The 24,895-nt window shown below is 46.0% G+C and overlaps 2 protein-coding genes across 2 annotated transcripts in view; both read left to right on the top strand.

Annotated features, from left to right (window-relative positions):
• Positions 1 to 17,079, top strand: part of POU2F3 (POU class 2 homeobox 3) — a 39,598-nt gene extending 22,519 nt beyond the window's left edge. The window contains exons 5-14 of the mRNA XM_030464809.1: positions 6,635 to 6,739; positions 8,157 to 8,259; positions 11,423 to 11,505; positions 11,630 to 11,812; positions 12,184 to 12,325; positions 12,864 to 13,000; positions 14,206 to 14,367; positions 15,078 to 15,144; positions 15,710 to 15,842; positions 16,800 to 17,079. Coding sequence (XP_030320669.1) covers positions 6,635 to 6,739; positions 8,157 to 8,259; positions 11,423 to 11,505; positions 11,630 to 11,812; positions 12,184 to 12,325; positions 12,864 to 13,000; positions 14,206 to 14,367; positions 15,078 to 15,144; positions 15,710 to 15,842; positions 16,800 to 16,839 — 1,155 coding nt within the window. The 3' untranslated portion in view covers positions 16,840 to 17,079. The remainder of the gene's footprint in view (positions 1 to 6,634; positions 6,740 to 8,156; positions 8,260 to 11,422; positions 11,506 to 11,629; positions 11,813 to 12,183; positions 12,326 to 12,863; positions 13,001 to 14,205; positions 14,368 to 15,077; positions 15,145 to 15,709; positions 15,843 to 16,799) is intronic.
• A 4,112-nt stretch (positions 17,080 to 21,191) lies between these two features.
• Positions 21,192 to 23,616, top strand: LOC103532576 (TLC domain-containing protein 5). The gene is made up of 3 exons (XM_008498359.2): positions 21,192 to 21,259; positions 21,742 to 21,938; positions 22,544 to 23,616. The coding sequence occupies exons 2-3, from the start codon at positions 21,743 to 21,745 to the stop codon at positions 23,080 to 23,082; spliced, it is 735 nt and encodes a 244-aa protein (XP_008496581.1). The 5' UTR covers positions 21,192 to 21,259; position 21,742; the 3' UTR covers positions 23,083 to 23,616.
• The last annotated feature ends 1,279 nt before the right edge of the window (positions 23,617 to 24,895 follow it).

Below are 24,895 nucleotides of genomic sequence, written 5' to 3'. Positions count from 1 at the left end.
TATGCTAGCAATAAACCCTATTGCCCTCTTTCCCCAAAATAGAGAAGTTGCCCAGAGCCACGGAGTTGGGAGAATTGGTTCTGAGCTCCCTCTCAATCACAAGGCTTCATTCCCTCCACCCAAAATGAAAAACTCTGGGATACTCTTCAGTGAAGCTGCTCTTTCTCACTCTCCCTTTCTTTTTTTTAATTATATTACTTCTGTGTATTTAGTACAATCCCTCTAGCTGCTCTTCTTGTATCCCAGTTCCCTGGGGCCTGGCAACTGGTGCCAGAAGTACTGGGAACCAATCAGAGAAACCTGCAGAGCTGGGATGGAGCCAGTCACGGGAGCCATCTCATTCCAAGTTCATTCCTCTCAAATGTGGGATGTGGTGGAAGGAGCCTGGCTACCAAGGGCTACCTGTGCCACGACTTGACTTGCCAGGGAGGCACTGATCAGCCCCCTTTGTGGATGATTGATCCAGCCCTGGCATATCAGGGAGGCAGTGCCAGGTCTTTTTGTGACTGGTTGGCAGTCTGAGGGCATTGAGAATCCAGAGCAATCCCAGTTGGTTCATCCTAGACAAGAGACTGATGGAAAGGGGGAATTTTTCTGTCTGATTCTGGCCCCAGAAAAGCCCAATAAGGCAACTTTGCTGCTGACTTCAACAGGAACGTGATTAGGCTCCAAGGAACCTGTGTGAGCATGCAGGAGGGCATGGGAGAAGCCATGGAGCCTGGTGTGTATGAAATCAGATTGATAAGGAAAGGGGCAGGGATGAAGCCCAGGGTGGGAGCAGAGAAGATAAGCACAAAGGTGTAGGCAGAGGTGGAGTTCTGGAGAGCTTTGGAAGTTGGGCAAGTGAAACAGAGAGCAGTGCTGCAACCCATGAGAAAGTTGGGGTAGGACCTCTGGGCCAAGGATGGGGCGAAGATGGGAGAAAGGGGCAAGAAAAGTCCTGGAATTAGAGGCATTAAAGAAATGACAGCCTTAGTGGTGGTGCAGTTGGTTTCTGTGCTTTGTTTGGAGGTTCTCACCATTCTGGCTAAGCAAATAGCATCTTCCCCTCCTCTTTTTAGAAACACTTCCAACGTGACACGTCCACAGGGCTTGGTAGAGAAGGTGCCACGTGCCTGAGTAAGAGTGAAGGTGTTGGAAGTGGTTGTTTCCAGCATCCCTTTGCCAGTTCCATGCTCTCTGACTCCAGATGAGCACCTGACAGCAGTGCTCTGTAATGTGAGCATCAGGATGTGCTGACCTGACACCTATTTAAGCATGGCATTCAGGGCAAGTGCTCTTCCATCCTCTGGTTCTCTGCTCCCTTGCCCAGTGCCTGCTTTTGAATCCTGCTGTGCTCCACAGAATCCTTTTGAGGTTTATTGTTCAGCACAGAGGAGTGACTTGGGATTTTTTTTTTTCCTGTTCTCTGTTTACAAGCAAAAACTCTAGGGCAATGCTGTATCAGAAAGCTTGTGAATACAAAGCTGAGTGTGGTTCTGTTTGTTTTCTTTTGAGAGGCATGTAGCTTGGTTACTCAAAGTTTAGATTTCCCACTTTTACTACGTTCTGAGCTGAAGCTCACAGGGTAGAGCATATCAGAGCAGGCATCAATTAATAAACTCAAAGAGCTCACATAGCTGTGATGCAGGTGTCTTGGGGATTACAATTTAATTTTTCAATGTGCTCTCATTGCTGAGTTGTAGGATATAGTCTGTTAGGTATTCAGCATGGGATTAACTCACTTTCTGTCGTGCTGACAACTTTAGTGGGAAATATCAGATGTTGTGGGGTGAATAGCTTTGCACTGACATTAGGTTTTTCTGCTTCCTTCCTGGGTGTCTGCTAAGCCTGGCTGTATGTGCAGGATAGCACATGTGGAAATTGTAATTGCAAGCCCATTATTCTTATTGCTATAATTTATTATTAGTGTGTTTTTTATTTTATGGTGCCCACGTGTGCAGGTAATTCACAGGGAAGCACGCGGACGCCTTTGGAAGGTGCAAAGGTTCAGTTAACTGCAGTAGCCTTGGATCCAGCTTTGAAACCTCTTTCTACCATAGGATTTTCTCCCTTGACTTCGGCCTTCCAGTCACTTTGGGGCAGCTCTCTCGTAAGAAAACAGCACTTTGGGACTGCTTCAGCCCTGTTTGTTTTCAGAGGGGGATGAGATCCTCTGAAGCCTGATTGCACCTGACCCTCTTTCACCCCATGAAACAGCCTTCCAGCTCTGCAATGGGGGGAGGGATGTGAGTAAATCAAACCCTGCAAGAGTTGGGAGCTGCTGACTGGGAGATAAGCCAGATATGAAGGCAGATAGAAATCTGTTTCAAAGAGGTTACCGTCTAAATAGAAACTGCACAACAAATACGATTGTCTTCTCCCTTGCACTACCAACCACAGCTCCTGCCCAATAACTGGTCCTGGGGAAGGCTGGAATAGCTCTAAGGGCCTCACTCTGGCTTGGTATGGGCACCTCTTATCTAGATTTGGGGAAAGCATCCGAGGCTCTGGGTGCTGAATCAGTTGCTGGGTCCCAGCTTTGTGAAGAGGATGACAGAGCAGTGCTTGTTACATCAGAAATAGTCATTGAAAGGAGGTGGCTTGGGGCTGTGTTCAGGCTGCCTGCTTTGGTGCCTAAGAGATGAGGAAGGCCACTTCATATTTCCCATGAAAAGAGGTGGGTTAATATGAGGAAGGCTTCAGCCAGAGTCCTGCCCAACCCTTGGGTCTGTCCATCTGTCTGTGGGGAGGGTATGGCCTTCCATGCACTGAAATCAGGGCTGCTAAAGTGAATCTTTCCAACTTCCTCGTGTAAGGCTGGATTTTTACAGCTTTGCAATATGTCTGCAGGATGTTTTCATGAGCCAAATGTTTGCCAAAAGTTCACAGATCAGTTACAAAACAGATGTACTTTTTTTTTTTTTTTTTTTTTTTCTCCCCTTCTTCCTACTGGTAAGGAAGAGTTTGTGCAGTAATTGCAGGCAGGTCGGGAGATGTTTTCTTCATAATTCTCCTTCTTATGAAATGTTTATGAAACACCTTCCACAAATCGGTTACGCAAGCAGGCTGAAGAGCTTTGATCATTTTCCATTGCCCTCAGTATGTTTCTTAGTTTGTTTGGCTTTTTGTTTTTGTTTTTAGGCCGGAGATAGGTAAGAACCAATCCATCCTTGGCCAGGCCCAAGAGATGTGCCAGCCAATGAAGGCAAGGACTGCCTTTCCATCCAGTCACCCTTCCTGTGTTTTTCACTCCGATTGCTTGGGGGCAGCTGACCCTATTTTAAGGCTGTGAAAACATCCACTTGAGATTTGCAAGTGTGATTCCTTTCCCATCCTGGAGAAGCCCCAGGAAGCTCCGTGCAGCGGTGCCGCCATCTGCCGTTACCTCCCCGGGAGGAGCTGGGAGCTGCTGCCAGCCCTGCCCGCAGACTCATTCCCCTCCAGCCCAAAGGGAAGAAGGTGCCTGTAAATTCCCAGCTGGCAGCCAGGGCTCAGCACCTCTCCCAAGCTGTCAGAGATGTCTTTGGAGTGAGTGGCTTCATCCCTGCCCTTTCACAAGTTGGTTTTCCTTAGGTAGCATCACACCCCGACTCAACGGGAAGAAGCTGGGGTGTGCACTCGGTGGCTTCTTGCTCCCCATTTTGGTTTGATTATCATGAAAAACCAAAGTCACCAACTTGCTTTTAACTAAAACACTGTTGGTCCCTTGCAATATTTCAGCAGGGCCCTCATCAAATACCAACAGGAGGTGATTCTGTGATCATTTCCACCCTGAACCCCCCGTTCTCAGACTGTGCGATGCCTTTTCTTGTGTTGATAGCAAATGCCTCCGAATCCGGGGTCAGATGCACTGGGAAAGGAGAAGGCAGCTCCTCCCCTCCTTTTATTAATTTAGAATTTACATTATTTGAAGGGAGTCTCATGATATTGAGTGGCCTCGCCCACAATGTGTGTGGTTTTCTGAGGTTTTTGGTTTGGGTTTTTTTAATGTACTGTTGGTAATACTGCCGGTTTAACCAGGAAAAAAAAAAAAAAAAAAAGAAGGCTTGGGATTTGCATAAACCATCCCAAAAGTTTTGGATATACCCCGACTAATGAACAATTAACCAGCTGCAGGCCTGTTGGGGAGAGGAAGAGGAGGGAGAGGTAAATTTGAGACTAAACCCAATGAAAATGGGTGCGGAGAGAGAAGGATTTGTCAAGAGCACCCAGGTTCCCGCCCATTGCGCAGGAGGGAGGCAGAGAATTCCAGGGACGGGGGAAGGAGCAGTGGGAGATGTTGTTGTTTTTAAATCAGGAACCAGTCCTTTGCCAAACCCACCTCCCGTTCTCATCTTGTGCGATGCCGGGATGCAGCTACACACCCCTTTCCCCCTGGAAAGCTTCCAAATCATTCCGCTTGGCAGCTGTAAAAATTGATTTTGGTTTGGAAATGGCTTGTGCTCCTTCCACACTCCACTCCTCCTGGGATCCTAACTGAGGAGGGATCCAGCACCTCGTTCTCTGAGACGTGGATAACTTTTTTTTGGGTGACTTTTTTCTGGGAGCTGCACGAGGCAGAGGCACATGAATTGCAAGCACGGGGAATTAATTTCTTTTTTCTTTTTTTTTTTTTACCTTTTGGCACAGGTGACTTTGGTTTTTGGGGTTTGTTTTTTTGTTTTTTTAATGCACCCTAAGAAGGAAAAAAAGTGCATTAAACCATTTGCCTGCTGTGGCTGGATGGCTCAGGGGTAACAGTGGGGTTCTCCTGAGCCTTTTGCCCAACATTTAGTAGACACTATCCACGTTGATAGTGATCGAGAAGATCTTTCCACTTCATTTTTTTTTTGTTGTTCACCAGGCTAAGAGGGATGATCATGCCAACCTGAAAGGTAGGAAAGTACTGGAATTCATAGCATGTATACCTCTTGTTGTAAGGAGCTAGTATGATTGCAAAACTAGTTTTGGCAGTGTCCAGAGCTCTAGCTTTAGTGAACGAAGGTGGTGTAATTCTCTTCCCTCTGTGTAGCACCTTAAAAACAAAGAGGTTAAAATATTATAGGGACAGCTCCCTGCTCTGCAGCTCTGAGCCTCTTGGGATCACATTTTCTCCTTTGCTGTTGCAGAGATTTTATGTGTTTGCTCTCTTCAGTCAAATTGAAATAAAACCTCCCTCTACTGAAACTATTGGCTTAGGCCATTGTTTTTCTCCAGCTGAATTTCTTGTCCCCCTCTGCTGGTAGGAGGTTGTATGGCCAGCTCGACCCTGCTGGTCTCTTGGGGGATGTTGGGTTGGTTGATGGGAGACGGTGAGGTTCAGCCCTAGAAATAAGGGTGGATCTGCAATGCTGAGCCCCTGGACAGACTTTTCAAGACCTTCAGGTGTCCCCCTGTTTTTTCTTGTGTGTGGGAAAAGAAGGGTCTTCTTGTCCTGGAAATGCTTAGGTGAGGAATGGGACTAATGATCTGAGCCTTTTTCCAGGTATTCCCATGCTTAGGAAAAACTCCAGCCTAAGTTGGGGAATTGTTGGCTTGGATCTTATCTTAGTGACAACGTGTGAGAAGAGCTTGGAATGACTTTTGTCTGCTGTGCATGGGATCTGCACATAGACATTTCTCAGACAGCTGTCAGGAACTCACCTAAAAACTTCTAAAATCTCCCCAACCCGGTTACCCTCTCTCCTATCCCAGAAATCCTTACCAAAAGGACTTCAGCTGGTACAAAGTGGTGTAACAGTTCTTCCTTTGCTTTTTTTAATGCAATAGAAGGGTTAGAAATTAACGTGGAGTCTGTGGAATAAAGCAGACACAAGGACTACGTACTGGTCCCTGGGTGAATTCTTCTCTTACCAGCGTGGACTCAGAAATCATGATTATTTTGTAGACAGGAATCTTTCTTAGCATTAAAGGAGGCTGAAATGATTGCTGGACAACAGGCTGATTCTTGTGAAGTTTTCCAGTTCTTTTTCCAGTTCTTTTTCCAGAGATTGCCCTAGCTAAGGAAGCAGAGTTTCCTTAGCCCAGTACAATTTCCTACTGCTTTCTGGTGGAAGATAAGCAAAGACATTTGGTGCCCAGGCTGCTGCTTTTTCAAGTCTGGAAGATGGCACTGCTTTTTTTTGAGGTCTTTTATTTGATAACCTTTTCTTTCCTGTCCCCTTGTACCATTTTGTGCCACCTGCAGAACAAAATGAGAGGGCACCTCTACCCAGCCCTGCCATCGGGTTGAGTTGTGATCTGTAGGGGAGAAATGCTTCATATCTTCCTTATAATTTGACAAAATGCTCAGTGTTTTGTCTAAGGAAAGCACTCATGTGCTTTACAACCTGCTAAGTCATCGGAACGTGGTCACTTTCTGAAGTGTTTCAATTAATTTGTATTAATTGAGTGAACTGCAAACCTCCCCTTGGCTTGACAGAGCAGGAAAACTGCTTCCATTATGTAAACTGGACACCAGAAGTGAGGACTGATTGTGCCTTTCTGCAGTCAGGGATGGAAGCAATGAGTCCTGACCTCTGCCTTTTTTTCTGAAAGGATCCCCTTCCCCATCCCTTCTCCCTTTCAGACTCCCAGCTGCCCCAGACCTCTTGGATCTTTTTGCCTCTGCTCCCTAATGTTGCATTCACTCTGGGTTTGGCTTTTTTTTTTTTTTTTTTTTTTTTTTTTCCAGATTAAAACTGAAGACCTCAGTGACTCCTTGCAATCTGCAATCCCCCCTAGGTCAGGTCACCTTGTTCAGGGATCCTCGATGATGCCTGGAAGCCAAATTGCAGGGGTAAGTGATTTTGCTGCTTCAGGGACCCTGAAATTTGAAAGGGCACAAGTTGGTGACCCTGCAAAGAAGAGGCTGCAATTGGTGACACTTGCCAAATTACAGCTGGCTTTTGTCAGGAGATTTGAGGACATGATGGGCATGAAACTGGAAAAATCAATGTGTTCACAAAAGTTTGCTTCCTCCTCAGCCTCTTCCTTTTCTGCAGGAAGTTTTATAGGGGTTCAAATGTAGACTGGATAAGTACTTGGAAGAGGTTTCCTCTAAGGGTTGACTAAGTGAGCAAAACACACAGTGCCCAGGAAATCCCTTGAACTGAAAATAATTGGAGGCTCAGACAACACCAAAGGGAAGTGTTAAGGTGTGCTTGCCCCCTGGTCTTCCTCTTTCATGAACATCTGATTTAAGGCCATTATTGGAAATAATCTGGATAAACTCTTGATTTGAACTGGTATGGCTGTCCTTGAATTTGTTGGCTCAAATTGATTTACACCAGAGAAAGAAGTAATACCCTCAGGGAGTTCAGCACTTAACTCTTGTTAAATTCTAGGGCGAGTTGGGTGCTAGAAGCTTCTCAGCAATCTTTTCCCTCACTTCTTCAAGGGATACTCAGATCCCTTGCACAATTCAGGGTCTGTTCATGTTCCCCAAGGCTTAAAAAAAGTTTAAGAGTTCATTTTACTGAGAAAGGAGCTGCTTTTAAAATGTACCCCTAGAGAGGGCTTTTTCTGGGCGTCTATGCAACACTTGTCCCAAGAAAGGACCCGGGGTTGGGACCTCAATAATGTGAAAGAACAGGAGGATGTAATCCTCAAGTCTCTATGCCTCTTGTGTGCTCTGCTCAGGGCAGGGTGGGGAAATCCTGACAGCTACGTGGCAAGGAACAGGAAACATTGATCACTGTCCCTTGCAATGAGTTTGCAGAGGATCAGATGCTGCTGGGCATTGCTTCTTGCCCATCTCAGCATTATTCTTGGCTGGGAAATCAGCCTCCTGTGGAAAGGAGGTTCTTGGGGTTTGTGAGATGGGACAGTCAGCTGGAATTTCCTGTGTAATTTTTAAGGAGTTTGCTCTCTGAAAATACATTATCTGCAAGAAATTGAAATGCAAGAGGCTTCACTGTTACTTCTAACAACCTCTGCTTCAGGTTTTGACTGCCAGTGCTTAAAAAATGTCATTTTCAAGCACTGGCTTTTTAGGATAAAAGTAGACAGTTCTCTGTGTAAATGTTTTCAGATCCTGGTGCCCCTCTATACCTCCCCAGCACAAAAACTCCACAAATCTAATGTGCTGGTAGTTAAAGGAAAACTGAGTGGGGGCAAGGAGACCATAAAGGAGAAGGGAAGCTTTATAGCTGGGTGGTGCTGGGTGAAGAGCAAACCTCTCTGAGTTGTGTTATTCCCTTTGCTTTTTCCCGTAGGATATGAGCTCTCTCCACACCCTGCAGCAGCTTGTGTTGCTTCCTGGTCACATGCAGTCAGTTCCCCAGTTTCTTCTCTCTCAATCTCAGGCTGGACAACAAGGTAAGAGCAGGAAGAGCTGGAAGAGGAGTTGTCCTAAGCAGATACACATCCAGGGAAAACCTCCCTCCTCCTGACTGTCGGTTTTAATCTGGAATGTTAAGGTTTTCCTACATGGTGTCTGTTCCTCTGCTGTGGTGCCAGTGACATTTTCCCCTGCTCTTCCCACCCCTTCGTGCTGCTTCCCACACCTGGGATGATCCCGTGGCCATGGAATCGCTCCGGGAAGGGAGATGCTCCTGGCACCTGTGGCTTCTGCGCACCACGAGTGCCACCTTGGGGCCAGGCTGGGCAGGGAGGGATCCCACCTGGGAAATTTCGGGCTAACATTGGGGTGGCTTTCAGCAAAACAGCAAGGAGCCTGCTCTTTGGGAAGCACTTTCAGCCTTCCTGAGCTCCCTGAGCTCCCATTCCTCATTGCTTCCAGAAAAGTGATGTGAGTTTTAGGTGAGCAAAGTACCTGAGAGGGAGAGTGAATCCAGGGAAGGGGCTGAGCTGCTCTGGAGCAAGGATAATGCTGGCACTGGAACAAACAGGTCTAACCTAGCCAGGAGCAACCTGGGGATGAGAGCTGAGAGCTTGGAAGTTGCTGGTGGTTGTTCCCAAATCTTGCTCCAAGCCATAAGGCAGGAGAGGACAGGAGGTCCAACAACTTCTGTGATCAGCTCTGTGAAAGGGATGAAAGGACTCAGCTCAGTGCTTGAGAAATCCCTGCGTTTCTGTGTTTACAGCCCATGTTTTTTATGGCATTTCTCCAGCAGCTGTGATACAGACACCCCACTGAGGAGGTTTTATGGTGCTTCTGGACAGACAAGCATAGGCTTTGATCCCTAACCTGGCAGATGCAAAGGGACTTGGGTCCTTTGCTCACATTCATGTTTTATTCCAGCACAGAGATCCTTCTGTATGAACTGAAATTCAGAATTAAAACCTCAAAATCCCTGCAGCTTGAATCCACCAGTATATGTGTGTGTGCCAAAAGAAAATCTGGACTGTAGGCAAGTGGGAAACCTATTTCTGACTGGCAGTGTATGAACTCTGCTCTCTGCCAAATGATGCTGAGTGCTGTATAAAGAAACTACTAGAATCCAGCTTGTTTGAAATGGCAGGGTCAGAATGATCCATTGCTTACTGCCTGCTTTTATTCCTATCTAATACTGAACACATTATACTGCAAAACAGGAATTGCTTCCTTTTATAGAATTAGAGTTTTTTTCTGCTAAGTGACTTCCTTTGGCAGCTCTAAGCCCTCCAACAGATGTCCACTTGTTTGGCCATAACCCCTTTGGGTTCCAGATTTGATAAAGCCTGGGTATTGTGGCCAATAAGATGCTTTTTGTGCAAGAGCACTTCCCCTTTTGCATCCATGAGTGCCAAGTTCTAATCATCCTGTGCCACGTTCATGCTCAACCACTGGGGAGTGGAAGGGAAGGCACAGATTGGTTTTGTGGAATTATTTGTTTGGTACAGGTGGAGTGTTTCTCATACCAAAGAGGTGCTCAAAATATTCCTGAAGTTTTCCCTCAAGGGGGAGCACCCTCAACATTCCCTGGGTTCTGACTGATGGGTGCATCAGTCCATGGATGTCATGGCCAAAGGGACTTGGCTGTGGGTTTGAGCATTCCCAGAGGACACGGGTTTGATTTTTTTTTTTTCATGTTTTAAAGCTGTTTTTTAATCCAGATAAATAACCAGGTCTGATTCTTTATGGCCTGGTGTGATTCAAACAGCTCATGCTGGAGCAAGGAGAGGAGAGCTTGGTGCCATAAAGGTGGAAAGAAGCAGGCAAGGAGATGCTGGGAATACTGTCAGCCAGAATATTGCTGCTCAAGTCCTCATTTTATTGAAACACAGCCTCAGTCCCACCGGCTGCCAAACCAGTGATTCCTGAATCCAGCCCATAATTTCCATTTGAGCTAGAGCTTAGCTTCTGCAAAGGTGTTCAATCATGATTTTAAAGACTCCAAATGACAGAGCATCCCCCATGTCCCTAGGCAAGCCATTCTGGTGATTAATTACCTTCACTGTTAAAAATGTGCACCTCATTACCAGACTGCATTTGAAATTCAAAGTTGTTCCAGCATTAGAGCAAGCTTATTGAAACACCAATCTAAATAAATAAAGGGGATTCTGCACATTCAGATCTAAATTGAAGAAAAAGGAAAGCTAGAAGGAGAGAGAGGGAGGGAGTGATTAATTCTGGAGATGATCTTTGTTTCCTTTTTATTTCTTTTTAGCAGAAGTCCATAAATTTCTTCAGTTTTCCCTACAGTTGTCAGTTGCAATCAATAGAATATATTGAGTGTTTCAAGAAAGGTTATAAATCCTCACTGAATTCCATAGGCTTCACCCACAACAGGCTTGAAGAACTAAATTTCTAGGGAACTACTCTGCTTTGGTTGCTACTTAATCCTTCAGGATGTTCCACGTAAGAGATACAGGCTTGTACTTGGCAGTTTGTCAGCTAAACAGTTATGCAGTGTCCATAAATACTGAGTTTTGTTAGTTTTATAGATTTCCCTTTTTTATTCTCATCATTTTTGCGTCAGCTCATGTATTCCAAAAGAAGCTCAATTTCTTTGAAATACAGTAGGGTAGAAAAGAAAGGCTTTGATAGCTTCAGAATGAAATGTAGAGAGGAATCCAGAGTGGGCAGGCTCAGGATCAGGTTTTTTGTTAACAAGATCAAGTGGCTGAAAGTTGGAGTCAGAAAAGCTTGGAAACAAGATGCACATTTTTTTTAGCAGCTACAACAGTTAAGAACTGAGAAGGATCACCACTAAGGAGGTAAATTCTCTGCTGTTTGGTGTATAAAAATCAGAGGAAGATGTTTGTGTAAAATGTCTGTGCCTTAGGTTAATGGCTGCATGTAGGGATGGGTGGATGAGACATTTTACCTACATCAATTTTTGTAAGAATCCCTTTTAGGTGAAAAAGCCATGGAAAGAACTTTTCTCATACCCAACCCCAAGCCCTTCACATTTGTAAAGGCTCAAATTCTCATATTTTGACCACGAGCTTACTTAACCTTTCCCATCCAGAGTTCCAGGAGCCTTTTCTGTGCAGAGTGATGTCCAGCTGCTGGTGAAGGAGATGCTGTCACCAGATGTGTGTCTGTCCTGAAGGAGCTGCTCTGACCAGATGTTGTGTCTCTTTCTCTCCTCAGCTTTGCAGCCAAACCTCCTCTCCTTCCCTCAGCAACAGGGCAGCCTCCTCCTCTCCCAGCCAGGACCCAGCCTGGCATCACAGGTAAATTTTTGCATCCCAAGAAGTACCCATCTACAAACCCCCTGCTTCCCCCAGGGCTGATGCTGATGTCCTTGTTCCCTGTCCTTGTTCATTGTTCTCTGGATCCCCTCTCTCCTTCTAACAGGCTGTGGGACGTTCTGGCCTCCCTGGCTCCTCAGTTGAACCCCACCTGGATGTACCCCAGCATTTGCAAGTGGCCAAGCACTTAACCCCATCAGGAGCATCCGAGGAACCCAGTGACCTGGAGGAGCTGGAGAAGTTTGCTAAGACTTTCAAACAAAGGCGAATCAAGTTGGGGTTCACCCAGGTGAGCAGCCTTGCAGTGGGAAGGGAGGTGTCACCTCTGGTGGGGACATGTGGCACTTGGGGGACTTCGTGGCAGAGGCAGGGATGGAGGAAGGGCTGGGCTACAGTCTGGCTTTCTTCAGAGTGTCTACTAAAAAGGTGAAGAGAAAAACCCTTCCTATTACTCTGTTACCACAACTTCCTTGTCTCCACCTTCTCCACTACCACATTCAGGGGGTTTGGGGCAGATTCCTGTGGAAAATTCACTTTTTTCTGGAAGACAGGGCATGAAAACAAGGCTGCACCTCTTCTGCAAGCAACCTGAGAAGTGGTCTGATGGCAGGAAGATGTGAAGGGTTTTTTCTGAGCTCATCTTGTGCTCTCCTTTGGCAGGGTGATGTTGGACTTGCCATGGGGAAGCTCTATGGCAATGATTTCAGCCAGACCACCATTTCCCGCTTTGAGGCTCTCAACCTGAGCTTTAAGAACATGTGCAAGCTCAAACCTCTGCTGGAGAAGTGGCTGAGTGATGCAGGTAGGTGACATTGCAGGCAGAAATGCCAAAAGGCTTGGTAAGGAGGAGAGGATCCATCCAGGAACTTCCAGTAAAAGCCTGGAAACTTGGAGCTAGACAGGGAGCAACCTGATGTGGTGGGAGGTGTCCCTGCCCAGAGCAGAGAGATTGGACCTGGATGATCTTAAAGGTCCCTTCCAGCCCTGAAAATTCTCTGATTCTAAATCAGTGCCATGGGTCAACAACTTTAAGAGTATGAAGTGAAATAAAATAACTGGAAAATGGGTGATCCTCATCGGAGCAGGCAAGCTGGAAAAAGGAACAGTAGTGTGGTGATTAGAATCGTAGCACTTACATTTCTTTTCTGAGTTGGAGAAGATAACTGATGGATTTGGGGGACTCTTGTAGGAATTATTGATCATCATCAGAGGCAGGATCCACAATGCAGGAACATTTTGGTTAATTTAAGAGGTATCATGGTTTCCAGAAAGAATCTAGGAATGAAAATAACTCATTATCTTTTTTAAATATCACTCTTCTCCTCTCTTTTTTCCCCCAGAATCTGCTCCCTTGGATTCTTCCATGAGCACTCCTAACTCCTACCCCTCAGTGAATGAGATGTTTGGAAGGAAAAGAAAGAAGCGAACCAGCATTGAGACCAACATCCGCTCCACACTGGAGAAAAGATTTCAAGATGTGAGGGCAAACTCTTTCCATGTGTTGTGAATGCTCTCTGAGTCTGGCATTTGCTAGGTCACAATAGCACCGAACCCTCAAAAATAAAAACAAAACTTTTTTGTTTGTTTTGTTTGGATTGGAGCTTAGAAAATGGTTTGAAGGGGTTAATAGGAAAAGTGTCAAAACCAAAGAAATCAGACACAACTCTTTCCTTGGTAAATGTTGTTTTAAAGGCACTACAATTTCATCACCACACCTCCCTGTTATCTGATCAGTGCTCAAGCCCAAGCCACTCTTCTCTCTATGGGTGTGTGCCCTGGGAATGATGTGGCTATGGTGCCATGGATGTGAGGCTTGGGAGACCACTGGAATAGTTGCTCCAGATATTGCTGAGAAATAATTTCTGAAGTGGAGTCTTCTTCTTTTAAAGCATTGACATTTAAAGCAAGAAAAACCAGCACAGAGATTTAAATCAGTGAGATTGAATTGACATTTTTTCATCCAAACAGTTTTTGATCAGCCCTCGTTTTTTCTTGGTTTCTACCTTACGTGTGATCCTATCAGAATTTCCTCCCAAGACTGTTAATGAGAGCAAAACCCAATCATTGCCAGGTCATTATGATCACCTCATTTTTAGCTGGTGTGAGGCATCTAATGGGAAAACTGAATTGGCATCTCCATGCTTGGTATTTTTGCCCCTTCAGTCTCTGTCTGAAATGAAAACCCATCCAGCTTAACGCTGCCAAATGCACCAGAAAATGAGTTAGAAGAAAGGATGGGTGCTTAGTTCCCTTTATAAATCAGAGATGGAGAAAGAAAGACACCCACATCTTCTGAGGTGGTGTGGGTAGGTGTACAAACAGCTCGTGTGTCCTGTGTGCTGATAAGAAGACCACCAGTCATTATCTTTCCCCCAAGCACCCCTTTTGGGGTTAAGATCAAAGGGGATGTTGTTTTATGCAATAATAGGGCCAGGTACTCTGACTCATCCCCCACTGATCCCATGAGACCTTGGTGTTGAATCAGAGCCACTTTCTGGTTCACAGAATATAATCTCTCACCCAAATATTTACCCTTTGTCTTAGAAGCAAATTTTCTCCCCTCCCCAGTTTACAGCCATCCCCACCCTTGCCCTTTGCCTTTCCAGCATACATTAATGCTGGAAATTTCAGCTTTTTTTTTTTTTTTTGGCCTTTCTTTAACCTCCTGCCCTTTCTTAGCAGAACCCCAAGCCCAGTTCAGAGGAGATATCCTTGATAGCAGAGCAGCTGTCCATGGAAAAGGAGGTGGTTCGGGTCTGGTTCTGCAACCGGCGCCAGAAAGAAAAACGGATCAGCTGCCCGATGCCATCCCCCATCAAATCACCTATCTACAATTCCAGACTGGTGAGAGGCTTTGGACTAAGGATTTCTGTGTGTCAACCCAAACAAGAAGGGAAAACGGAGGGGGGGATGTTTGGAAATGAGACAGGACAGGGCAGGGCATTTCCTTGTGCACACAAATCCCTGAGCTGCTGGCAGTCCCAGTCCATGGTGGGGGTCTGCTGGAGGGCCTGAAATAATGTCCTTGTAATCTATGGCTCTTGGGGATAAGAAGCTGCTATTTCATTCCTGCTAGCTAATAGTTGCTTCCATATCTAAAAGTGGCAGGAACCTTCCTACAGTCTTGTTGCACATGTGAGTGGGAGGTAGAGTGCAGTGTTTTATCTGGAAATCTTCTGGGTTTTGGAGTTATCCATGAGAAGGCAGAAAACCATCAGAAGAAGTTTGGTCACTTGTTGCACAACACATTTGGTCTACAGTCACCAACATAAAATGCTGCTTGCAAGCCATGAATTTTTAAAGCAGCAGCTTTGATGAGGAGTTTCCCTGTGAATGTGTTGTACAAAGTGTGCCTTTGCTCATCAGTCATTCTGAACAACGTGTTGCCTGTAGTTCAGATATCACAGTTGAACAAAAAATGCCCCAGGCCTGCTTTGATTGCAGCCACCAGATTACTAATTGTCACCTAGGAATTCTTTCCCATCAGGAGCTCTCCATCAGAAAAGAAATTATTTGAGCCCAAGTGCTTACTCTTGGCTTCTGTTTCTCTCTAGGTCTCTACCTCAGGGTCCTTGGGGCCCCTCTCTGTCAACCCAGTGCATAGCACCATGCCTGGGTCTGGTAAGTTTTGAGAAACCTCCCTCACTCTTCCCTCTCTCCCTCCTCTTGCTCTCTCACTACTTGGTTTCCAGGTCACATTTCCAGGCCACTCTTACTAAGACCCACAGGTTTGGCCAGGGAAAGTGTTCCTACATCACCAGTATATAAAGGAAAAGAAGAGTAAATCTTCCTCTTGGCTGGAATAAAGTCCTAGAAAGCTTCCTGGGCAAGATAACATTTCCTGTATAATTCAAAGCAAATTTTGCTGAGGAGTTGAGGTTTGGGAGCCAGGTGGCCCCAGAAGCCAAACAAGAAAAGTGCTTGGGGGTGGGTTCCTTCTTCAGCACGTGTTGTCAGATATCCTTCAAGGGGTATGATCACATGAACAGAACCCCAAATGCAACAGAGCGAGAGAGAACAGTCCTGGAGACCCCCACCTTCTGGGGGGCTTGTGGGGGGACCCATTCTGCCTTGCAGCAGATGAAGAGGAGGATGGGGACAAAATGAGGGGGAAGTATTTGGGGTTTGGGCTGTCCTGGGCAGGATGAGGAGATCCCAGCCTTATTCTGCTTTCTCTGCTACACAGTAACATCATCGTGTTCCCCAGGGAATTCCAGCAGACCCTCCTCTCCTGGCAGTGCTCTCCATGCCAGCAGCCCCGGCACAGCCCAGAGCAACTCCAAAGCTGCAATGAACTCATCTGGTTTCAACTCTTCAGGGTAAGGCAATGGGGACCCACAGCTCCTTGGCAAGGGGGAAAAAAGCAGTGGGACCTCAGAGGGAGGGTGTGCAAGCCCTGGGAAAACCCCAGTGTTGGGGGATGATGTGGTGGCACCTTCCCACATGGAGCTTCCCATCTAACCTGCAGCTTCTTGGGGTATGGTTGGGTTTTTTCTGCTTGAAGACAAACAGGAAGTCAAACTTTGCCTGAAAACCTGCACTGGCTTAAAACAATAATAATAATAATAATAATAATAATAATAATAATAATAATAATAGAAACACTGGCCACAAGGACTGTCCTTGTGTGCAGGAAGCAGATAAAAGCTTATTTTGCTGTTTCTGCTTGGATAACCCCCCCACACACAGCCAGTTTCCTCTCCTGCAGTGCCACCCAGAGAGCTCTGCTGCAAATAACTATTCCACAGTGGAACAGAAGAATCCACAGATGAAACAAGAACAAAGATTTTCCTCTAAAGGAAAGATTTGCCTCTAAAGGCAGTTGGATGCTACAAAAGCATTAAGCCACAGATCTGGGCTCAGAGCCCTTTAGGTTATTTCACTGGATGTTTCTCTGCTCCCCACAGTCTGTGCTGCTCAGCCCCTTGTAGTTTCTGCTCCATGGCAGCTAGGATGCTGTGGTGGTAGGAAGAGACCAGAGAGTGTTCCCCAGAGCTGTTGGGCTTCCTGAATCATGGAGCATCCTCTGCTGTGAATCAGAGCTCCTCAGACGTGGAGGAAGGCCAAAATCCAGGGAATATGTGAAGCTCCAGCACAATTGAAGATGTTGCTTAGCAAGGGAGAGGTTTTGCTTTGAGCTTCCTATAGCAAAGGTTCTTTTGCTGGCTGGCAAGTGGAAGTTGCAAATGAAATAATAATGATTTTTTTTAAAAAATTTCAAGGGGAAACTGTTAACAAGATGGCAATTGTAGCTCTTGTTCCCTTGTTGCAAACAGATCCTGGTACCGATGGAACCAACCCACCTACCTCCACTGAGATGACTCCTCCTCCCTCATGCATCAAAGGAGCTCTGACTTCTCTAGCTATGGACCAACTTCTCTAGGAACAATGCTTGGGGCAACATCTGGCGTTCCAGTGCCTTCAAAATGCTGCCAAACGAAGGTCTTGTTTTAGGGAACCCATAGCAGCAGAACTCTCCAGGGACTCAGACTGCAGCTGACCTTCCCCAAGGATTCTCAATGCCAACAGTGACATCCTAACATCCTTCGAGGCACTCACTTCAAGAACCAGCCCTTGCTTAGCACTCTTAGCATGAAACACTGCCCTCTGCTTGCAATTCTCTGCATCCATTCACACTGGATTGCTTGGCAATCTTTTAATCTGGAAGGATTTCTATGCCAGGCCCCTCTTTTCCCCCCTCACTCATTTCAGAGCTTCCCACAGAAGGGTCTGTCATGCTGTTACTATCACGCACACACACCAAAAATCCCCAAACTGAGCCGAGGTTACCCAGTTCATTTCACCAGAAACCTGTATCCAGATGTGAACCTTGGATTTAAATAAACTTCCAAGGTCACTGGCACTGTGCTTTATCCATTATCAAACCTGCTTTGCTTTGAGCCACTCTGTTCTGTTCCTAAAGGTGCTTTTTTTTTTTTTTTTTTTTTTTTTTTTTTTAATTAAGTATTTTAGAGCCTTCTTATGTTTTCTTTGAAAAAAATGGTTGTCTTTTTCAAAAAATTGTGTCCAGGTCTTGTTATTATTATTCACATCCCTCTGGAGGATGTCACTGTTCAAAACCCCTGGGTGAAATCCTGACACTAAAGCAGTTTGTGTTGATTTGATGGGACAAGGATTACTCTTGACTTTCCCTTCTTTCTTTTATTCATCTTTTTGGGTTTTTTCTCTTGATACCAAATGAAAACAGCCTCTCTGGAGTAGGGGTCTGCATGTGTTTTGGTCTTTCCTGGATTGTAATGTAGCTTGCCTGCTCTCTGCAACATTTCTCTTCTGTTCCTGGGAGGACGAGTTGGATTGCTCAGGTGTGAGTCTTGAGGTTGCAAGTGTTTCTTAATTTCATGAGATGCCAAAGTGTAGGAAACTTCAACTTTCACAGCAGACCACCAGGAAAATTCTGTTACTTTACAACATGAAAAGAGGTAGATATTTAATTTTGTTAAACTAGACTCGAGTAATAGGAAGTCCTGGTCAAGTTGTCTATGGGTACAAGTAATTAATTAAGTGAAACTAGAGTAAATTAATATCTGGTTCACAGAATGTAAATAGACATTTTTGAGTAGTAGCCTTTTTTTCTGATGGCTTTTTTTTTTTTTTTTTAGGTAAATGTGAGCTTTTGTTTTTTGGTTTTTGTTTTTTTTTTTTAGTAAAAATTATCCTGTGTCACTTCTGGGTAAAAAGAATACTTGAGCTGTTGTTTCTTAGCTTCCTCTTCCAATCCTGTAGGATGAATTATTGCTATAGGGAGCCTGTGGATCTTAAAGCTTTCTCAGCAACCTTCACACAAAGTATTGAGCCCTACATGCACACTGTGTATGGAACTGCATTTGTTGCTTCGAGTGCAGTTTTGTTATAAAAGCAGACACTGATAATCATGAGAGAAGCCTGGAAGAGATAAGGTAACATTTCTTGGCAAATGGAAATTAAGAAAAATAATTCTTTTAAGTACTAAACCAAGTTCATTTTGTTTTTATCCAAATGTTCTAACATGAAAAAAAAAAAAAAAAAGGAGAAACTGTATTTCTATTTCCTGGATACCCCACCACGATTCTCTTACCTCTAACTGAAACACTTTCATAAGATCTGTTCTGGAAACATTAAAATGAATGAAACTCTTTTTTTCAACACAATCTGTTGTCATTTAAAAAAACACTTGATGTTGGGAAAGCAAGAAATGTAGATGGGAAATATTACCCTGACTCTCCTGATGGTTATGGCCTTTCTTTCTGCCATTTCTTACATGCTTGGGAGATTAATTTCAAGCCTTGTTCTCTATTGCTTTTCAACTATATTTAGAGATGCAAAATGAATTATTTGAATGTAATAATCCCCAAGCAAAGCTCAGACAGGTTTGGTACAGCTGTGTGGGTGGGTTGTCTTGCCAGGTTTGAGGTTCCCATTACTGCCTCTACCAGGGACTTCCCTTCAAGAATCAGCTCCTGTACCTGGAGTGCCAGGAATTAAACATGAGACCTTATTTCTGTGGTGTGCCTGAATCACAGGATTCTTGAGGAAGATAACTAAATTCTCCTCCAGCCAAGAGAATGCTAGTGCAACAGTGTTTTAAAACATGCTACAACAGCTGTGTTTAAACTCAAGGATTTGTTTGCTGGCAAATTCCAAATTCCTCCCTTCAAGGGGCTGCTTTTCCTCCCAGCCTTCCACTGGAACACCTCAACCAGGTCCTGTCAGGGTTGGCCAACACTGTCAGAGGGGGATGGAGGAGAAAACAATCTCTTTCCATGCCATGTGAGTGTTCACTGGGTGTGCTGCAGCCCCAGGAATAAAATCAGCAGCATTCTGACCAAAAACAGCCCTGGCCAGGGATGAAAAAGAGGGGTGGCCAGCTGCTGTTGTACAATTGTTGTACAATTACAAGGCTAGATGTTGTTGCACAGTTATTGTACAATTACAAGGCCAGATGTTGTACACTTGTTGTACAATTACAAGGCCAGCTGTTGTTGTACAATTGTTGTACAACTACAAGGCCAGCTGTTGTTGCACAGTTATTGTACAATTACAAGGCCAGGTGTTGTACAACTGTTGTACAGTTACAAGGCCAGCTGTTGCTCTGTCATTACAAGAACTCCTCAAGGAGCTCTAAGGAATTTGCTCCCACAAAAGCATCGCTGCCTAAATTCTGGAATATTATTTCACAAAGCTGGGAGGGAAATCACCCCCACTCAGTTGAATACACTTGTATCTGCACAGGGGTGTTGCAGGGGAGATCAAAGCCAGGCTGTGTTGTGAAAACACAGCATGAGAGCTGATCTCCTCTGGAAAGTTTATAAATACAGCGACAGGTCTCTCAGATTTATTGATAAACTTGCTCAGAAAAGGAAAACAAACACTGGCAGTGAGGTGGTTTCACCACAAGCTACACTTGGGAGGGAAAGGTCTTCATTCCCTTGTCTTCTAGGAATACTTCCAGGCTATTCCACAGGAGCATCTGACTTCCTCTCTGTTGCCAAAGGCTGGAATGCACATAGATGTACTCCTATTAATGACCAGGAGGGCTGGGAAATTAAGAATATGCTGTCACTGTTGATTCTGCTTTCCCTCCTGTGAGCAGAGTGAGTGGAAGCTGGGAGAACAGGGCTCTCCCTGTGCCTTGCCCTTCCCAGTTTTCCTTGTGGCCTGAAGGAAGACTTGGAGCATTCTGAAGTGGCCAAATGATCCCATCAAGTGCCCTCATAATTCCCAGTGCTCACAGCCTTGGGATTTAAGAGTCCTGGTGGGATTAGCACAGACCCTAACACTCCAGTACAACACCTTCAGCAGCTGAGCTTAAATTCAGCTTCACCTTTACAAATGCCAGCAGGGGGTTGGGTTGTTAGGGACAGAGTCACCTTCAGAGACAGTTTTTAAAGCAAATCAGATACACAGAAATCACATGGCACCCACAGTGAGGTGGCTGCCAGGGCCTGGAGGAAGCACAGCTTTTTCCTGGTTACTCACTCCTGTTTCTGCCCAGCCCTGGTGCTCAGCCCCAGCTCAGCTCCTTGCTCGCTTGCCCTGTTCTGCGTGCTCTGTCACATCTTCCTGCACATCCCTCACCACTCCCTAGCTCTGGACCCAAGCAATCCCAAACTTCCTGACTCCTGTCTCAGCCTTTCCTCCTGGCAGTCAGCACAGGAGAACACAAAAGTGGGCGCCTTAAGCCCACCTATTCTCTGTTATCAAAACCCGGGATAAAACTGGAAAGATAACTCCAGGACACTTTTTTAAAAAAACAACAGCAGCAGAATAAAATCCCCTCTTCTCCTGCCTGATCCACCTTTATTCTCCACTTTATTCTTCTCCACCGGAGAGAAAAAAACCGCAGCCAAATCAAACCCCGGGGCTCCTATGGGGCCCTTACAGCCGGGAGGGCTGAGGTTGGGTACCAGAGGTACCAGACAAACTTCTGTCATTATTTCTCCTCCCCTGCTCCCCCACTGTCCCCCGGCAGCACAACCCTCTCTGCCCCGGGGCACGCAGCTGTGCTACTCGGATCCCTTTCCGCCTCCGGGGGAGGGAAGCGGGGATGGAGAGAGGAGGAGCAGGGGGGGAGCATCCTCCCTCCCCAGCAGGAGCTGCCCCGGCCCGGGGCGGGGAAGGGAGGGGAAGATAAAAGCCTTTCGGTGCTCTCAGGCACCGCCTCCCATCCCGGGCAGTCCCGGAGCCCGCAGCCCAGAGAAGGGCAGGTCCCGACGGGGCAGACGGCGGCGAGCAGAGGGTAAGGAGCGGACAGGAGGGCGCCGGGGAGCCCTGGGGCAACCTGAGCTCCGGGAGTGGCTGTTCTGTCCCCTCACCGGGCTGGGGAATAGGGACCGACACACACACCCCCTTCCTGTGTCCCAGCCCCAGAGGTGGGAGACGACGGGGAGTGCTGAGCTGCTTTGGTTTTTGGGTGCTGGGTGCTTGTTTTTATACCGGGGAGTTTAAGACCTTGGTAACGGGGAGGGGCTTGCAGGGAAAGGGTGCTAAAGGGGCCCCAGCCCCGTGGGGAGGGGGTTTGGTTTGGTTTGGTTTGGTTTGGTTTGGTTTGGTTTGCTCGGGTACGTTTTGGTGGTTTGGGGTTGGTTGGTTGTTGTGTTCGGGTTGTTTCTCCCTCCCCCCCCCCCCGGGATTTCTATGGATGTGCTGGGGTGGATCCTGGTGAACAGCCCTTGGTGCAAGGCTGCTGTGCTTATAAAGCCTTCACTATCTGCTCAGCAGGATGGTTCCCATCGTTGTCGAGGTGACCTGCAGCCTCGTTGTCTGGCTGTTCCTGTACGCCTGTTGCTGCTGCTGTAACAAACATCGTTCCTACGAGTGGAGCTGTCGCTTGGTCACCCTCCTGCACGGGGTGATCGTCACCTGCCTCTCAGGTTACGTTGCTTTCTTGGATGGCCCCTGGCCTCTGACCCATGCAGGTATGTTTGGTCTTACCCTGACATGTGGCTGTGTCACACAGTGTGGACATCTCTGGTTTCAGGTGGAATGGGGGCTGATTGCTTTTCTGTCTGTTTTTTTATGTGTATGTGTTTCAGGCAGGATTTTGTTTAACTCCCTTGCTTCTTCTCTGTTTCTTACCACTTGTTTGGTTTTTTTTTTAATTTATTTTTTTTTAATTTATGTACATACTGAAAGTTTTTAGGTGGGCAGCTTGAATTTATTGCAGCATTAGGTGTTGCAATGTGTTAAGAATATACCACGTGCCCTTCACATCTTTATAGGTGTAATAACCCCTGACATTTCCTATTATTAAATCTCAAATAATTCTGCTAATGATGGCCAGGCTTTTCATCCCTGCTTTCTAAAAGAATGTAAATAAAAAAAGGGAACAGAAGTGTGGCAGGATGGGATGGTCTGCTGGGAAGGGAGAGCAGAAACAGTCAAGGTTCCCACGTTGCACTTGCCCCCCAGGGTAAGGCTGGAAACTAAGGAGAAAAGAGACATACTCACAACCTGTATTACTCCATATTTTAGTATAATATCTTAAATAAGACCCCAGGCTTATGTCTATCTTTCATTTCAGGTTCAGCAAACACATCTCTTCAGATCCATGTGCTCTCCCTGACCTTGGGTTACTTTATCTTTGACCTGGGCTGGTGCCTGTATTTCAAGACAGAAGGGGACCTAATGCTGTTCCATCACACGCTGAGCATCTGTGGCATGATCATGGTGCTGGGGCTTGGGAAGTCAGCTACAGAGGTCAATGCTGTTGTATTTGTCAGTGAAATCACCAACCCCCTGCTCCAGGCTCGCTGGTTTCTGCGGGAAGTGGGGTGTTACCAGAGTGTCCTGGGAGAGGTGGTGGATTTCTTCTTTGTGTTCCTCTTCCTGGTGCTGAGAATCGGGGGAGGAGCCTTCATCATGTATGCAATGGTGACATCCCCTGAACCCATCTGGCTCCTCAAGGCTGGAGGCTTGGCCATGTATGTTGTGTCTTTGGGGTTCATGGTGGAAATCTGCCGCTTTGCCAGGAGGAAAATGTTGAAAAAATATCGTTCCTGGACAGGACTGAGGAGGATGAATGCACCTGTGAAAACTAATGGGAACTTGACAGCTCACTGATGGGTTGTGGAGGACAATCCCTTGGGCTAGGGTCCTGGCTGCTGAAGCCTGTTCCTGTGAAAAGAACTCCTCAAACCGGTCTGGAAGATGTTGACTTGCTGGCCCCAGAGGAGATGCAGCAGCACAAGGAACACAGGAAAACTGACAGAAGAGGGATGTGAGTGGAAATCTAAGGAACCTAGCATGTCTACTGAACTCTGATTCCCAGACGTAGCCAGCAGTCTCAAGGAGGCTGACAGATGTCAAACCAGTTCAGTTTGCAAGCAGTAATTGCACTATCTCTGTGTTCCATAAGCATTTGGGAGGCAGACTTGTTTTACAGTGGAGAGCCAGAAAATCAAATCTGAAAAACTCTATTTCCTGCCAGTGGGACTGGGGAGGGGTGTGACATAGCAAAGATTTGCTGAGCCTCCCTTAATCCTGGAGTTGGACAACATGCTTGACTCAGTACTTGGATGAAAGCCTCTGAACAAGATTCAGGTGCTTGCAAAGGGTATGGTGGAGTTCTCTTTCGAGAGTGTGAAGTGCTGGTACTTTAGGTAAGGCAGTGTTTTACCTCATTGTTTTTAATGATACATTTCTTTAATATCTGCATTCAAGCAGATACTAATCTTGGAGCAGTGTGACTTTTTACTGGGGTTGACTCAGGCCCTTGGAACCAAAAAGCCAAGGAAACAAAAAGCCTTGGGGGAAAAAAAAAAAAAAAGCCAAGAATTAGACTTGTGCCAATAAAGTCCATCAGCAGGTGTTCACCTAGCCTTGGATTGCTTTAAAAAAGTATCAGGCATTTTGTGGGTGAGAGATGATAGAGAAGAGCCCTCTCTGAATGCTCTTTCTGTTGTGGGGTCAGCTGATGTACAAGCAGACTGCATGGCTAACAAGTCTATGACTGTATTTTCAGGGGTGACAATAATATTTAGACAGATCTCAATGTAACATCTGCTCCATACCAGCAGGTCTCCAGAGTATGAAGTAGTTCTCTTGTTTTCTTTACCTCTCAGAATTGTGTTCTGATATTCCCCCTGGGGTTTTAATGTGAATTTCCCTCTATTTAAACCTGCGGTTCAGTTTTACTCTCCCGTGAAAGCTTTGCTTATGGCTGAGGGGAAAAAAAAAAAATGGCCTTGTGTTGCCCTGAGGCTTAGCAAGGTTCGTTGCTTTTCCTTCCTGCTTCCAGAGGCCTTGTTTCCAAAGGCTTCGTGGAGCTTAGGAGCCCCTGGAACAGCTTGTGTGGCTCTTGGCTGGAGCAAGGAGGTGTCAGCCCTGCTGCTGGGGTGCAGGAGGGGGAGGCTGTGGGGATGCAGCCCTTTCCTGCCTCTTATCTCTACTGACTCTGGCACTGTTCAGTGCAGATATCTGCCTTGGCTGCCTGTTAGAATAAGGTGTCTGGAGAGATTAAAAGCATGAAAACTCTAATTTTTTGACATGCAGCTGTGAATCCAGGCGAGTTAGCAGGCTAATGCTTTGGGGAGAGCAGGAACCTTGCACTCCTGAGCCCTTGCCCAGCACAGCTCTGAGGACCTGGCCTCTTTAGGTAGGAATTCTTGCCAGAGTCACTGTGCTTTTCTGAAAACTTTTATGAGTGATGAGAATTCTAATAAAGTTATGTTCTCTTTTTAAAAAGAAACAATTGCTGTAATGTTCTTTTGTTCTGGGTCACAAGGAGGCAACTGAAAGGAACACTGAGGAAAACAGGCTTGAGAGCAGCCTGGGTGCCAAGGTCAGGAATCACTGGCAAAGCTCTGACTTATTCCCTTCATGAAGTCCAGGAAGGAGTGAGCTGTTGGGGAAAACAAGGACAGACCAAGCCAGT

The sequence above is a fragment of the Calypte anna genome, chromosome 24 (assembly GCF_003957555.1).
Source record: "Calypte anna isolate BGI_N300 chromosome 24, bCalAnn1_v1.p, whole genome shotgun sequence".
NCBI lineage: Eukaryota > Metazoa > Chordata > Aves > Apodiformes > Trochilidae > Calypte > Calypte anna.
Note: the sequence above shows the minus strand (reverse complement) of the source record. Positions and strands in the feature narration are given on the sequence as shown.